The following is a 16,876-nucleotide window of genomic DNA, read 5'->3' as shown; positions in this document are numbered from 1 at the left end:
AATTATTCAGTTCATTTTATGAAATATGTGTGGTTTTATGGTGAGGTAAATATGGATAAATGGAGAGATGGGATTGCCAGTGTATCACGCAAAATCTAATCAACTGACAGAATGTCTAAATATACACCTTAATTTAAGCCATATGAAATTCTGTTAACTGTTAACTTGGAGCGCAGACAAATAATAATAAAGAAAGCAAGAATTATTTAAATCAAGGGATAGATCAGATTTTTTTAACTTTAAAATCAGCCTTAGCGTTGGAAAACTGTATGTTTCCAAGGCTACGGATGGAATTGATGGAGAGTTCAATCTACTTATTCTGTACAATAAAGGGATGAGTAAGAATGTTCCCTTGTTCCCATTATTTTCTTAAACTGCCAAACAATTCAACAAGATCAGTACTGTATAAAGGTGAAAGAAACAAAAAAACACCAAATCTAGACAAGACATAAAATTGCATCTTAAACAAAAAAACATATCACACCTAACCTGTTGGTACTTTTTTTAGGCTCTGTAAATTCCTACATTCTCAGAAAAAAACGGACATTTCTTTAATCACATGTCAATTTTAGAGGTCAGTCATGTGCTGGATTGAGAAATAAGTTGGATAATGACGATATAATAACAAGGGTGAGGAGCTGGTTATATGCTATATAAGTGAAAGTCCCATGAAAGCTCTTCAAAAATCTGTGTCTTCTACAACAAGCAAGACCGGTCCTGCATTTACTGGTAAGGTGGTAATGTATTGATCTAAATTGAATCAACATTGAACTGACTTGAGCTGAATAATTACACTATTACCTTCTGTAGAGCTGCTTTAGAGTTGAATTGAATTAGTTTCATAACTGATGAACTTGGCAGCATTGACACTGTTATTGAACTGAGTTGAATTAACATTGAGCTGAATAATTACAGTATTGTCTTCTGTAGAGCTGCTTTACAGCTAAAAAATTAAGCATTTCAGCAACTGATTAATTGGCAGAACTTTACAATAAGGTTTAATTTGTTAACATTAATTAAGTACATTAGTTTACATGAACTAACAATGACTGATACTTCCACGGTAATTATTAATAGTAGTCAATATTAATTTCAACATTAAATTCAAAATCAAAAATTGTATTTGTTAACATTAATTAATGCACTTTAAACTAACATTAACATGGTTAGTTCATGCTGCTAATGAAGTTACTTATGTTAACAAATGAGACCTTACTGTTTAGTGTTATCAATTTATTTTGCTACACTGTTATTTTCCTGTTTATTTAAGGTGAGGCTGCTTTGAAACAAAATGAGGCACTATATACTTCAGATAAATTTAACTTTCATTACAACAAATATTTAACATGCAGTATTTTTCTGCATTGAAATACTTTGAAGTAGATATATGCAAATATATGTAATGTGCCAAAATATGTATGTGAAGAGTACATATTACTCTGCTACTGTTAAGTACTGAAGTGCTTGTGACATTACCACTAAAACATTTTAAAAAACAAAGATTTGAAATAATATGCATGTCAGAAATAAATACAGTGAATATCTTATTGTGTAATCAAGTAATAAACAACCAAAGTTCCCCCTTTTTTTTGCAGAAAGTTAACCTAATTCCTCTGCGAAAAAAAAAAAATGGCAACACATCTAATAACAAAGCTCAATGTCTCCACCACTAAGGATGAGGAAGAAATACTTGCAGCTAATGGTTATCAGCTCATCAATTCTGACCTCAATGAAGGAACTGGTCAAAACCGGGTCTTTCTTTGGTTCAAGAAAGAGTGTGGCTTGAAACCTGTGACCAGGATCCAGTTTTCATTCAATGACAAAATGAAATCTGGTCTGGCGGATGCTGGGTATGAGCTGGTGGACAGGGATCTGAATGCAGGAGCTGGTGGAGATGCCATCTGTCTCTGGTACTTCTACGGCAGCACTGAATCTGACATTCCCATTACGAGCCTCGAGGTAAGCAAAGATGCCAAAGAAGAACCTGCTCTCTTGAAAGATGGCTGGGAGAGACTGGGCTGTGATCTGAACCGTAGGGCGGGAGGAAAGTTCATCTACCTGTGGGTAAAGAGAGAGAAGCAGAGCTACATCTGTGAGATCACAGCAACTGTTGACTTCTCTTCTGACAAGCAAAAGTTTGATCTGGGCTTCACTCGTGTGGATGAAGACACCAATCGCGGTGCTCATGGAAACTACGTCTTCCTCTGGTATCGCCGCTCAACTGATAAGAGCAAGGCTCTCACTGCTCTTAACGTATCCATCAACTTCCAGGAAAATGTAAGGCTTCAGAATGAAGACTTCAAAAAGCTCAGCATTAATCTCAACTCTGGAACCAATGGAAACGATGTCTACGCATGGTACCTGAACGAAGGATGTGAGTCGCAGATCCAAAACATGGTTCTGCTGATCAACCCTGATGCCTGGACCGTGTATCAGAAAGCCGGTGTCAACTTTGTCGACAAAAATCTGAATGAGGGCAACAAGGGCCAGAAAATGTACCTAGCATACCAATAGTGCTGTGGCTTAAATAATCTAACAGATGCCACTATAAAGCAAATTTAAGCACAATTATTGCTAATTTTAAGGCATGATTTAAAAATTAAATTAAATTCAATTCAAGTTTATTTGTATAGCGCTTTTTACGATACAAATCATTGCAAAGCAACTTTACAGAAAATTAAGTTTCTACAATATTTAGTAGTATCTTATCAGTGGTGACTGTCAGTTCATGTGCATATGGCAGAAATGTTCAGTAAAAACAATAAAAGACGTAAACAAACAGACGATTAACACTATTAACAGCAATTATGCAATCAAACTTATAGCAAAAATGTGGTAGTTCTGTATGTTGTGTCTGGGTTAGCATCATCTGAGGTCCTCTGAGGGGCTGGCATCATCTCTTCTCAGGTGTTCTGGATCCAGACTGGAGCTTGTGTAAATCCTAGTTACCACGGGATGTAAATCCAGCAGAAACAGAGAAGAAACAAATAGAAACATAATTAGCGTAGCTGCTGTTCCAGCCAAGTAAAATTAATTAGTTTAACCCAAGTTAAAGAATAATAATGCACATTTGAACAGATATAACTGCAGTCCAAAATTATGAGATGCATTATTTGAATGCTTGGCCAAAGAGGTGTGTTTTTAATCTAGATTTAAACAGAGAGAGGGTGTGTTGTCTGAACCCCGACGAACATTATCAGGAAGGCTATTCCAGAGTTTGGGAGCCAAAATGCGAAAAAGCTCTACCCCCTTTAGTGGACTTTGCTATCCTAGGTACTATCAAAAGTCCAGCGTTTTGTGACCTTAGGGAGCGTGATGGGTTGTAGCGTGGGTATAAGGCTAGTTAGGTACGCAGGAGCTAAGCCATTAAGGGCCTTATAAGTAAGTAATAATATTTTGTAACTGATACGGGACTTAATAGGTAGCCAGTGCAGAGACTGTAGTATTGGGGTAATATGATCATATTTTCTTGACCTGGTAAGGACTCTAGCCGCTGCATTTTGGACTACCTGTAGCTTGTTTATTGAGGATGCAGGACAACCAGCTAGCAGGTGCATTACAATAGTCCAGTCTAGAGGTCATGAACGCATGAACTAGCTTTTCTGCATCAGGAACAGTTAACATGTTTCGTAGCTTGGCAATGTTTCTAAGATGGAAGAATGCTGTTTTTGTAACATGGGAAATATGATTTTCATTACTACAAGTTACTGTCTAATATAACACCCAGATTTTTTGACAGTAGAGGAAGTAACAGTACATCCGTCTAATTGCAAATTGTAATCTACGAGATTCTGTGTAAGGTTTTCTGGTCCAATAAGTAATATCTCTGTCTTATCTGAATTAATAGGAGAAATTATTGGTCATCCAATCTTTTACATTTTTAACACACTCTGTTAGCTTCGATAATTTTGAAGTTTCACCTGGTCTTGTTGAGATATATAGTTGAGAATCATCAGCATAACAGTGGAAACTAATCCCGTATTTTCTAATGATATTACCAAGGGGCAACATGTATATTGAAAATAGCAGAGGACCTAGGACAGATCCTTCTTCAAAAATCCCTCTTTAAAATCCCTTTGTGACTTAATACACATAATGTTGACTTAATGTTGTAACACACTCAATCAAACTCACTTCATTTGGCTTTTGCGTTTTAATGCACAATGAAATAAAGGCTTCTTTAACCACAGCAAATGTTTGTTGTGATTTTTACAGTTGTGTACCTGTCTTTGTGACATAGTAACATGCACTAACCTCTCATCATATACTCATTTTTCAGGATAATATACCCTCATACTTCCAAGGAATTCAAAGTGATTATATAACTACAAATTAACTTAAACATTTTTTAGTCTGGTTTTAGTTTCAAAAGGGCTTAAATAGCTAAAAAATAATTTTAGCTAATTTATTAGGTTCTTGATATTAATCAGGGCTGTACATTAATCTTTTTTTGCACATAGCACTATCCAGAAGTTGAAACTTTTGTAACACAGAAAACAAGAATTCTTTTTATTAATAAAAGATGTTACCATCTCTGAAAACAACCATCACAAACAGTTCATCACATAAACTGGTGTTCTACAAAAATGTTATTTCAGAGAAACATTTTCTTTATATTGCCAAACATGATAAAGAACACCAGGTTTGTACTTGTTTGTTGGGCTGCAGAATTTGGCCAAAACATTGTTTTTATACATAAATATGACTAATAATAATTATGATGATAATGATTATTATTAAATAAAACAAACAAAATAAGAAAAAAATCTTATTGTAATAACACTATTTTCACTTTAATTATTATTATTATTTAACAGAAAACAGAGGGCACTCTTATGCAGTAGTCCACAAGTGAGACTCACAGAAGTAATATAACTTATGACATTTCATTAAATCCCATATATGAACAAGTTATCCGGCTGTAGCTGTAGCTTGATAAAAAGCAGATAGAGATGTTATAACTGATGAAACATGAAGACAATAAATATGTGATTGCGATAACATAAGTTTCATCTGTCTTCTTTAAGCCACCTTGGGTTTTATAAAAATAAAGTACATTTATAATGCATTGCTAATTGACATAGCCTTTATCAGTGATGTATAGTATAATACTATAAAACAGTACAATTTCTACCTCATTCTGTGACATGAAACCACATCAGATCACAAAAAGAAGTCATTTTAAATGCTGACATTATGTGTCGAACGCAGTTAATATATTGCAGTTGTTTCTGTTGCTTACTAGACCAGATAAATATTGAAATCCTAAATACTGATCCAATCATTCACTGATTCATAAAACAGTAAAAAGATGTCACTTTTCAGGTTAAATATTGTATTATTACAATTAATTAATGAATGTAATTAAATATAATTTAAATTAAATAGCTATTAAGTTATGCCCATAAAGAACTTGACCATATCACTCCATATTGACTGTCCTTAATGAAATGTACTGTGGGTCCGTTTGGATAAGAAAACATCTAAAATGACAAATATTATCATATACTTGTTTTCTCAGCTCATTGTCTATTATGTCCACTAGGTGGCAAAAACACTTTAATTTTGAGTTCACATCTGTGATGAGAAAAAAAGCATGCAGGTCAGTCCTGGCAATCCAGAGTCACAAAAGCACGAGAATATTAACAAAGTATGACATGCTTTTATTAAAAACTTTTACATTTTTGCCATTATACAAAACACACACACACACACACACAAACACACTTCTTGAATTTTGAATCCCTGCATATTTTGAAGTTGAACTTAAGGACTGAATTACATTTTGTACACACACACACACACACACACACACACACACACACACACACACACACACACACACACACACACATATATAGGCCTATTATATATATAATTATGTTGGCATTTCTATTTTAACCACAACTTGCTCTCTTTTTCTTGTCCCCGTGAGAAATATACACCTTTTGTTGAAGTCTCACTCTGTACCCTTATGTAACAGGCTCATGGCCTGGTTTTAAATGCATCTTCTGTGCTGTTGCTGTTGTTGGGAGTTGTTCAAAGTGGAATTTCCTGCCATTTTGCAGTGTTCTTTCAGTATGTCTGGGATCAGATTGGCAGCTGTCCCGCTGTGCTCGGGACAGATAAGAAAAGTCTTCAGACAGCAATCAGCTGCAGGTTACAGTACAAAACAATGGGCAAATCACCACAGCGATGTCAAGCAGTGATACATCTATAATAGTTCTGTAGGGCATGTATGTTGTGTAAATAATAGAAACTATTACAAGCACTCCCATACATAGAAACTTATCAAGCAGACTAACATTCACATTTGATCAAGTTTCCAGTCATGTGACAGCCACTCGTCCAGGAAAGCAGGATGGTACAGTTCACATACTGACATCTTGTCTGATGTAAACAGAAATTCTAAACAATGATCAGATAGAGAGACATAAATGTAAGCAGTTTACTTCCATGATGCTCTTTCAGCCCATGTAAATAAAATTGTAATAACTAGCTAAATTAAAAGAAATGTGTTTGATCATCGGTGCCATCTTAATCTGCCTCACCAGGTGCTTTCCAACAGAAAACATTTGGTTCATAAACTAAGTATAGTGGAACAAAACACAAGCATAAGCTTTCAGTTTTGTGACCATCAGCTGTTGGCCCTACATTATCAGTGTTTTTATCGGTGTACCCGCAGACTATGAGAGATGCCACAGCGATCAGGTTATCAAGATATGTCTTTGTTTTTACACCTGGAACTGCAAGCCATTACATTAACAGTTAACCAGTTAACCATTAACCAGTTATTTACCGCATTTGACAGTGAGTCAGTGTGATATAATGCTGTTTTCCTGAGTTTAGGGATGATAGGAAGGACTGAAAGTAGAAATCTGGGCCGGAGGCTGCAAAATTCATCCGTAATACACTGAAGCATGGGCCTCAATTTAGCAAACCCAGCTAACAGGAGTATACAGTATTACCTGCTGACAAAACAGAAGAGTCTTGTGTGTGTGTGTTTGGATATATGCTTGGAAATACTCCAGTGTTGCATTTTTCCAGCATTTGTCAGCACAGGGCAACTGTGGGTTTCTCTGTTAAAGTCATCAGGGTGAGACCACAGGAATTTTGTCCTGATCAGGTATTTTTGTGAGTGCATGATTGTGTGTAGGAATAAAATGGAAAATAAATATATAAATAAGTATATAAATAACTTAAGACTTTTATATAGAAGTTTTTTAATTAGAAATTATTTGCATGACAATTTAAGTAAAAGGTTGAAAAATTTGTATGAATCTAAGAAAGTATTCATATTTGGGGTTTTCTCCCTTTTGCTTTAATGGCAGATGCACTGTAAAACGTGGTGATAAGAATATTCATAATTATAGATATGATTCAAATTTCCCCCAGATTTTTTTTAGTACCGTTTGTATCTTTCATGTTGTTCATTTTTTTTTATCCTAAAATTGTCTGTTTTATTCAATGTTTATATTTATTCCATGTTTATGAGACTTTTGGATCCCACTCTATGTGTTGAAAACAAATGTGTAAAAATATAGTAAATATTCATAAAAGAGAGGTGGTGCTTGACGATCTGGCCTTATAATACAAAGGTTGCTGGTTCATTTCTTGGGAGGGACATCCATGAGCTGTGAATTATGCTTTGTTTTATCTCTGTACCTTTGAGCAAAGCAATTACAAATGTTGTAAAATTCATCTGCTCAGTGCCAAGTAGGTTTTCAGCTCTTCTGACAGTTTTTCCCTCTAATGGTAGTAATGGAAAACACCAAAAGTTTGTGAAAACAATGACAGAATCATGTCATTTTCCCTCCTTCATTTCACCACACTAATTAGAGGAAAAAAAACTGTCCTCAGAAATCATAGACAATACTCTCTTTTGTGGTAAGGTCAGGCTAGTCCAAAACAATCAACTCAAGTTTTGTTATTTGCTCCTTGCTTGTGTTTACATAATCTGACCAAGAATTTATGACCCACTGTACAAGGTCAAAGGTTTTCTCATTGGTTAACCACTTGACCCGCTGGTCACCATCTCATTGACATACTTCATGCATTCTGTATGTTTGTGTGTGTTTGTGCGTTCTTTCGTTGAGTTTGGTCTGTGGGAAGGAGTGTCCACGTCATCCATTACCATTAAAGTCATGACCTTGTACCCCTGAGACTTTCTGGAATGCGGCACATCCACTGCGCGCATGTGTGTGTGTGGAAGGAGCTTGAGAAGTGTGCTGTGGGAACTGTCCTGCGGTACACACATGCAGCCAAAAAGAACTCCTTATTTTCCTTCCTTGCTTCCACACAACATCCACTTCCTGCCTCTCTCCTAGAGCAAACTGCTGTAACTTACTGGTATATGTTTGTGTATCTGCGTCTCTAGGACAATAAACTTCCAGGCTGTTTATGCATCAGAGGAAACATCAAGTACACCAGAGAAACATTCACAAACAGTGAAGAATTTTTTTTTCTTGTCTTATAAAACGTGAACATTAATGACCCAATTAAGCGTTATACAATAAAAATAAAAACACTTAAAAAGATGCAAAACAAGAAATGAAATACTGATGACTATCAGCTGTTGCAGTCTCTCAGTCTACAATACTTGTCAATGGTCACAGAATCTATGAGAGAGAAAAAAACATGCACAGAAAAATCCAAATGAAACCCTGCGGCTCGTGACGATTCATTTATGTGTAAAGACACAAAACGATCAGTCTGTGCAAGAAACTCAACAGTATTTATATGTTTTGTTTTTTTTGTTGTTTTTTTTATTTTTATTTTTTTTACCTCTGATTCACGCAATGTCCTAACTGTTAGAACTTTTGTGAACATGCTTCACAGAAGCCTGCATCATTTCTTGTGGCTTTATGGCGGATCGCAGACTTAAATGGACTCTGAAATGGACCATTAACACTCTATCTAAAAAAAACATTTGCAAACAAGTGAAATATCGCTATTTTTGGTCTCTTCACAGGTTATGTAAAGAGTATATTTTTATATGTAGAACTATGTTATCTTTACGAACATTGGATGTTATTGCACGGTAGTACTGTGGTAGCACTAGCAGTTTTGTCCACTTGGGGTGATCGAAACGCATAGAATGATTTTATGTGTCCTAAAACAACAACAAAAAAACTGATCTTCTGTCGCCGATTTGTGTGAGTTCAATCTGCACTGTGTCCCTGTGTCTGAACACGAGTGTAGTCTGAATTCTGATAGAACATAATTTAGCCTCTCTATTAAGAGAGAGAGTAATTCTACAGAACATAAGAACTCCTTTAAAGGAAAGAGGCTAAAGCCAGAACAAAAGAAAGAGAGACACAATAACTTAATGCTAAGAAGAAAAGCTGAGTCAGTCCCAGACATCTTGACATGTGGAACAGTATGTGGCCCTACAGGATTGGCAAAAGGCCTCATGCCAGACCTGGCTAAACTCATTCTTGTTATGTCAGTCACGTGATTTCTCGGATTTTTCTCAGTGGTGGAATTTTTTTTTGACTTTGGTAGTTATGTCACCATTCCTAGCAGGTTTGACATTTGCTTTATTATTAGGCTACTTAACACAAATGAACAGCCAGCATAAACTGGAGTTCAAATGTCTGAAAACCATTAATGAAACGTTACTTTTTGCTTTTTTTTATCTTATACATCCTTTCAATGACAAATTATTTAACAATGTAACAGTTTGAGTGAAAGCTCAATTACATTAACCAATTCAGTGCAAAGATATAGGGTTCTGTGTCCTTGTTTTCAGTTTTTGCCACAACTATATGAGGTGATATACAAAACAGTTAGCCTATATATGTCAGTTACCTAATCTGAAGCAGATGGTATTCAAAATGGGCTCATTTTTTCTATTACTTCTAGAACCAAACTGCTCAGCCGTTAAATCACTGAACCGTGGTACCTTTCTTTCTTTCACTTCTCATTTTTGTTTTGAATTTCATTCTCCTATTTCTTTTTACAGTAAAACAATTCTTTTGGACTGTCTCTAAAAAATGCTGGGTTAAATACAACCCAGCGCTGGGTAAAATATGGACAAACCCTGCTACTGGGTTGTTTTGACCCAGTGGTTGGGTTACTAGCCAGAAGGTTGGATTAAACATTTCCCCCGACCGCTGGGTCAAAACAACCCAGTTTCTGGGTTTGTCCATATTTCACCCAGCGCTGGGTTGTATTTTACCCAGCATTTTTTTAGAGGTTATCTAACTTGCTAAAATATGTCAAAACTGAAAGTACTAAATGGAATTACTTGCGCTATCTTAAGTATTTCAAGAATGTGTCATAAAAATCCCTTAGATAAAATGACATCATGACATTTCTCACGCCAATTCTAAGAAACCTATTGTGTGTTATGTTTCTCAAGTTTTCACTCAATGACAGGTATGACATATATGATTTCTGTTTTCATTTCCATGGTAGACCAGCTTCACAGCAGAACACTTGTAAAATACTTGGATTCCAAATATGGGCAACTACTTCATTTTCTAATATGTTGTCCTGTTGTGTAAGTGTTTCTACTGGACAGCTATTTTTAAAATACATTCATTGTTGTGTAATGTCACTTGACCACATTCTACGAACCACAAAATGTTAGGTCTTATACTTTCAGTGCAGTGAAGTGAAAGGATATTTACATTCTTATAATGTACATTTTCATTCTCTACAAACACTTGTAACATTAGTAACATTAGGTACTATATAAGGCAGTTATGCTTTTAGTAAATACTAAATGGGTCATGCTAACTGGCCAAACTTTGATCTCTCGATTAAATCTACATTTAACAAATCAAGTTCCACTTTAATGTGCTTTGTAAAGAAATATCTTGTAGATCATTGTGTTTTAATGTAGCAGTGAAAAGTTGTGCATGTCAGAGAAACCCCAGACAAAAGATTAAATTACTGATAGACAATAGTATAACCTTAGGCTGACTTCTCCCAGTTGCAAAGACTTCAGTGTTTTTTGTTTACCATTGTTTGTTACAAGAAAAATTATGAGAAATCCCAGTGCTACATACTCAAATGTCTACATTGAGACATTCACGCTCACGCTCAAGTCATGAAATAAAGTAAAAATTGTGGTTATTGTATGAATAGAGTAGAGGAGATTGAAAGAGCTTGAGTCTAATTTCAGATGGGAGATTGTGAATCACTGTTATTATAAATTCTCCAGCTCCATCATGTCTTAAATGCAAATGTGCTTTGCAGGGCGAGTGATTTTCCATTCCTCTCTTTCCCTTAAACGCTTTACTCCTGCTGGGGGACAGATCGGTGGAGAGAGACTCCACACAGTCACTACCCTGTTTTAGGTTTGCTTATTTGTTTATTTTGCTTTGTTACTACTGGCATTAATGCAGTATGGATGATAGTCAGCTTTGTGATCGAGTGTTTGGTTTCCCTAAACATTAGTCTTGCCTCCAAAACTGAGTTTGCGGCTTTTCCTTATGCGTCAACATTGAGAACTTTGGCTAGTATTTCTAGCCCCCTGGTGACTAACACAGAGGCTAATACAACTTTAACACAAAGACAAAACCTTTCATCCTTGCCGTTTTTTAAATATCAAGGTTTAACTCTTTGACATTTGTATAGTGTTTTTTAAAAAAACACACACAATACTGTACAAACTAAGTGTTAGTGTTAGCTTGACTTGTTAACATTTAGTTCAACAAAGTGAAAGGATTTGTATGTATCAATGTGTATTTCACCACTGGGCTACTGGGAAAGTATTGTTTAACAGAAATGGAAAGGGATTGAAATAGAAACTAAAGTATGTCAGAAACAGCTCAAACAGGTTAAACAATACATCCATAATTCTGAATCTCATCTCAGAGACTTCAAAAATAACTTAACAGAACATTACCGCTAATGCAGCAAAAGTTGTCTATGCTGAAATTGTCTCTAAAGACATTCCTAAAACACATAGACCGGCCCTTCTCCATATGCATGTGAATCACAGTGCATTAAAACATGGTGATGATTTTAATGCTGTTTTTATAGGTCACCTTACATTTTGTGATCTCAGTCCTCCTTAATGCAAGCACATGGCATCATATTTATCTTCTTATCCAACCATTTGTGCCACAGACATGAGTGATACTAAATCACAGGGCTTATTGAGGATACCACCTACTGTAGTCACCATTGCAATGGCCTAACAACCACTCAAAACACTATAGTGATCAGCATTTAAAAAAAAAAGAGTTTGCAGAGTACTAAAGTGAAAATAAAGATACACATTGATGTAGGCTATGTGAAGAACAGTTGATGTCTAAGTGTATCTATCTATCTATCTATCTATCTATCTATCTATCTATCTATCTATCTATCTATCTATCTATCTATCTATCTATCTATCTATCTATTTGTCTGTCTGTCTGTCTGTCTATCTATCTATTTGTCTGTCTGTCTATCTATCTATTTGTTCATCCATCTGTTCACTATCTATCTATCCTGTCTGTCTGTCATCCAACCTATCAATATCTCTGTCTGTCTGTCTGTCTGTCTGTCTATCTATCTATATGTCTGTCTGTCTGTCTAATCAGGTGGGGTTCAGCAGATGAAAAATGTTGTAACCTCTAGAACATTTTAAATGCAGGATTCCATGAGCTAAACAGTTGCTTTCCAGAGCATCACTTCTGTTTTCCCAAAAAGCATCACTTCTGTTTTCCCAAAAAAGAATGGAAGAGTGAAGCAAACGCCAAATATTGGATTTTTGGACAAATATTGGACATTGGATTTTTTTTCAGAATGGATGTGCATGATTCCCAAGCAATCAGATCCCATATGCTGGCTGACAGCAGTTTATAGTATCTTTTTTCTGAAGTAGGATGTGCTGTGTCGCATGGCCCTCGAGCTCTGGACAAATTCCTGACTAAAGAGTTTAGAGGATATGACCTCTTCTCCCTCATTAGCAATAATTGCATAATGACATCTGCTTTTTCTGTGCTTTGTCATGTTGAGATGTGTTCCCACAACAATGATAAGAAGCATACCGTAGCTTATGTAAGTCACCCTTATATGCAAAGTAGTGTTACCTCAATCAGGAATGTCCCAGCAATGTGATTTCCATTTTTGAAAGCCATACCTAGCATGCCAAGCCCAAGGAGTGGACAACACTTTTGGTCTTCCTGAAGGAGGCACTGATCTTTTTGTTTCTGAGAATTACTCAGAGAGGAAATCACTCTTTATTAGAAAAATAAGTATTGATGATGTTATGCTGCCTTGAAATGGGTGTGTTACTATAAACAGTCTCTCCAGCAACTGGGAGATTACAGTTGAGAGAATTACTCATGTTTCACGGAAAAGCAACGGCATGAGTTATGAGACTCCATAGACATGACTGAGTGTGTTAAATAGACACACCTGTCCCATGAGCTTCTTAATACCTCAGGAGAAAGGATGGTTTTTCAGAAAAGGGTAGAATTTCGGTGCTTCCAGTGAATCCCCGAATATAGAATCTGACCCAAAATATCCATGACCTGAATTCACGCTGAATCGCTGACCTGAATTTGCTTAATTGAAGGATGCTGGATTGCTTGGCTAGAAAACTCTTCGTTTGAAGGCATTAAAATAACGTGTCGGTACAGATGCAGAAATTTGCAGCAACTGCTGCTGTTTCGCACCAAACTTAGTTTTGTTTTGTTTCTTTTATCTGTAATTTTAGTTTAATACTGAACACATCAGTTAAATGGACATTTTTAAATTTAATTTCAATAAATTACTATTTTTATTCAGAAATTGAGAGTAAAGTTAAAAAAATATTTAGAAGGAAACAGCAAGTAACACATTAAATTCACTATGAAATGCTGATATAGAAAGACTTAATATCAAAATACTTGTTAAACATACTCCAGTAATCTTTGTTTTCTTTACAACTTCAAAAATATAATAATTTTTACAATGGCACACTATGGAAAGTTGGAATTTTTCACAGGTCTATAACCTGTATTTTGAATTATGTATTGCACTGTGTTTCAGGCTTAACGGCAATGACTATAAACTAATATAGTGACAGTGAATTACCAATACACTTTCCATTTTTCTATGGATTTCTATGGATTTTTTTTTCTTACAGTGTAACATTAAAACATCACACTCACAGTTCTGCTCTTAAACTGACTAGCCACACAAATGTTGTTACCTGCGTCACTTTGTGATGATGCTTGCTCATATGCTGTTGCTTAAATAGCCAGAAGATCTGTCCCCTCAGATGTCACTGTGTTGCTGGGTAATTCGCATGACAAAAAAAAAAAACCACACGACAGGAAATGTCTCATTGCATGCTGTGTAGAGATGTGCGTTTGTCTGGGGTTCTCAGAGGACACAACTGGCACACCACGTCATGTCACAACTCACTATCACCATTAATTTAACACTTTTATAGCTGGGAAGATCATAATACACTTTAAAGGGGCATTCAGTAATGTTTTACTAATAATAAAGTACAGTAAAGTGTCCTTAAAACTCGACTGGGATAAAGTCATATCAGTGTTTTAGAACAGCTGTTTCATATGGTGTGGGTCACCGCTATATATATATAGTTCAACGTGCGATGCTATGGGTTTCTCTTCCTGTTTTTCCCCTGTTTTTTTCTGTCTCTTCAGGTAGTTCAGCTGATTTGCAAAATGTCACATCTTGATTTGATCTATCAGCACTCTGAAGCATAAGCTATCTTTCTTTTTTTTCCACTTCTTTCTTTCTCATAGTCATTCAGAGAAAAAAAGCCAATATGAATGTGTCATTAAAGTGGTTTGTCAGTTTGTTAGCTTTCAGCGAAATTCGTGTCTTGGTTTTTTCCACACACACACTCACAAAATGCTGCATCCGCAATGTGAGCATATCAGCGTGAATGACGGATATCATTATAGGCCGGTGAAGCCCACACATCAAACACATCAGCATTGCAATTATTATTGACATAAAAAGGCAATTATATGCATTTGTGAGAAATACAGTGTTTCGAAACATACTTAAGGGCTTTCTGTGACCCTGGACCACAAAAGTAGCAAGTATGGGTCAAAATGATTGATTTTTATTTTATGCCAAAAATCATTAGGATATTAAGTAAAGATCATGTTCCATGAAGATATTCTGTAAATTTCCTACTGAAAATGTATCAAAACTTAATTTCTAATAAGTAATATGCATTGATAAGAACTTCATCTGGACAACTTTAAAGCCCATTTTCTCAGTATTTAGATTTTTTTGCACCCTCAGATTCAAGATTTTTAAATAGTTGTATCTCAGCCAAATATTGTTCTATGCTAACAAACCATACATCAATGGAAAGCCTATTTATTCAGTTTTCAGATGTGGTATAAATAACAATTTTTAAAAATGTACCCTTATGACTGTTTTTGTGGTCCAGGGTCACTTGGTGAGGATTTGTTTAAAAATGAATAAGCTTTTGAAAAAAATAACACTTCTGAAATTTTAAATGGGAAAAAAAGCATTTGCAATATCTTGCTGAATTCAAAGACTGTGCTTAAAATTAGAAAATAATTTAGAATATTTTGGCTTAAAAGTAAATAAATAAATAACTTTCAGCATTTAATTGTAATTATTTTTTGTGCTTTTTAAAAGATACACAATTGTTCTACTTTTGGGTTATCACTTGATGTCTAATGTACAACATGCATCCTGAAATAAAACATTTGAGTCTCTTTAAAAGTTTGTGTGTTTGTAGGCATGAAAACTGGGAGAGATGGAGAAAAAAAAGGAGTGAAAAAAGGAAAAGACTATTTGAGTCTTCAAAAAGCTCCCAAAAAGCCCAGATGTCTGAGAGGCAAAAACACACTCAGAGTCACATTTAGAGTGTTTTACGACTCTATTTAAATACAGACAACTGTTATATTCTTAAAGTGTATTTCTCTTTGGGGAAACCCCTGATGATTTTTTTCATATGTGGCCTTGTTTATAAGGAGCTCTTACCTTTGAACTCTGCCGTCTGGTTGGATGCCTTTACAGATGAGGTTTTAAGCTGAAGGAACATTATACTTGAAGGTTTTCCCTCTCTCGATTTCAGTCGAGACCCTTAGGAGCAGGCGCAGAGCATGGGAGCACTGCTTAGCTCCCTGTCAGAGTCTGCACAGGAAATCTAGGAAATTCCTGACAGAGATGCGGAAATCCGTCCGCTGTGCGGGGAGTTGTATTATGCACACAGCACACACACTCAAATACAAATACTTTTGTGTGAGTGGGGACACAGATCCAGGAGGATTTTTAAGGATTTTGCTATTGTGTGTGCACAGAACTTAGAGAAAAGTTGTTTGGCTAAACAAATATATATATTTTTTAGTCACACTAACTCATTCAAAAAAAAAGCCTGTTGAACGTCAATGACTGCCTATATTTTAATTTGCTATGTGAACAGTATTTTTTCAGACTTTCCAAGTGTGCCCATGCCTCCCAAAATTTTACTGTGCTGCATTTAATCACATTTTTTACAGCTTAACTAATTCAGAAATCTAAACTACAAACGTTGGAAGCATGGCTGCGTCCAAACCACAAACCCTGTCCGGAAAATTTGGAGTTCCCTGGCAGCGTCTTTAACCCCAGGAATCATGTGAGCCCTTTTATATCTTTTTCGGCTCAGCTTTAAAAGTCGAATGTCACTTTTAATATTGTGGGAAAAATATATTTTTTTTCTGAACACGCTTCATCACTGAAAATCTGCCGTTTGAAGGTTTGGAGTTGGATTTTTTTTAAGTTTTTAATAGGAGTTTCTTATGCTAACCAAAAATACAGTAAAATTATTAGAATTCAGAATAACTGTTTTCTATTTTTATAAACATTAAAATGTGATTTACAGTATACATATGATGGCAAAGCTGAATTTTCAGCATCATCTTCAGTGTCACATGATCCTTCAGAAATCATT

The 16,876-nt window shown here is 35.5% G+C and overlaps 1 protein-coding gene across 1 annotated transcript; it reads left to right on the top strand.

Annotated features, from left to right (window-relative positions):
* Positions 1-611: 611 nt before the first annotated feature.
* On the top strand, positions 612-4,189 carry LOC122136567. The gene is made up of 3 exons (XM_042720483.1): positions 612-729; positions 1,596-2,598; positions 4,058-4,189. Exon 2 carries the CDS (start codon positions 1,630-1,632, stop codon positions 2,512-2,514), a length of 885 nt encoding a protein of 294 aa, XP_042576417.1. The 5' UTR covers positions 612-729; positions 1,596-1,629; the 3' UTR covers positions 2,515-2,598; positions 4,058-4,189.
* Positions 4,190-16,876: the final 12,687 nt, after the last annotated feature.

Source organism: Cyprinus carpio, chromosome B3 (genome assembly GCF_018340385.1).
Source record: "Cyprinus carpio isolate SPL01 chromosome B3, ASM1834038v1, whole genome shotgun sequence".
NCBI classification, from domain to species: domain Eukaryota; kingdom Metazoa; phylum Chordata; class Actinopteri; order Cypriniformes; family Cyprinidae; genus Cyprinus; species Cyprinus carpio.
Note: the sequence above shows the minus strand (reverse complement) of the source record. Positions and strands in the feature narration are given on the sequence as shown.

Coding starts and splice junctions, on each gene's coding strand:
- LOC122136567 (XM_042720483.1), top strand. CDS start 1,630: ATGGCAACACATCTAATAACAAAGCTCAATGTCTCCACCACTAAGGAT.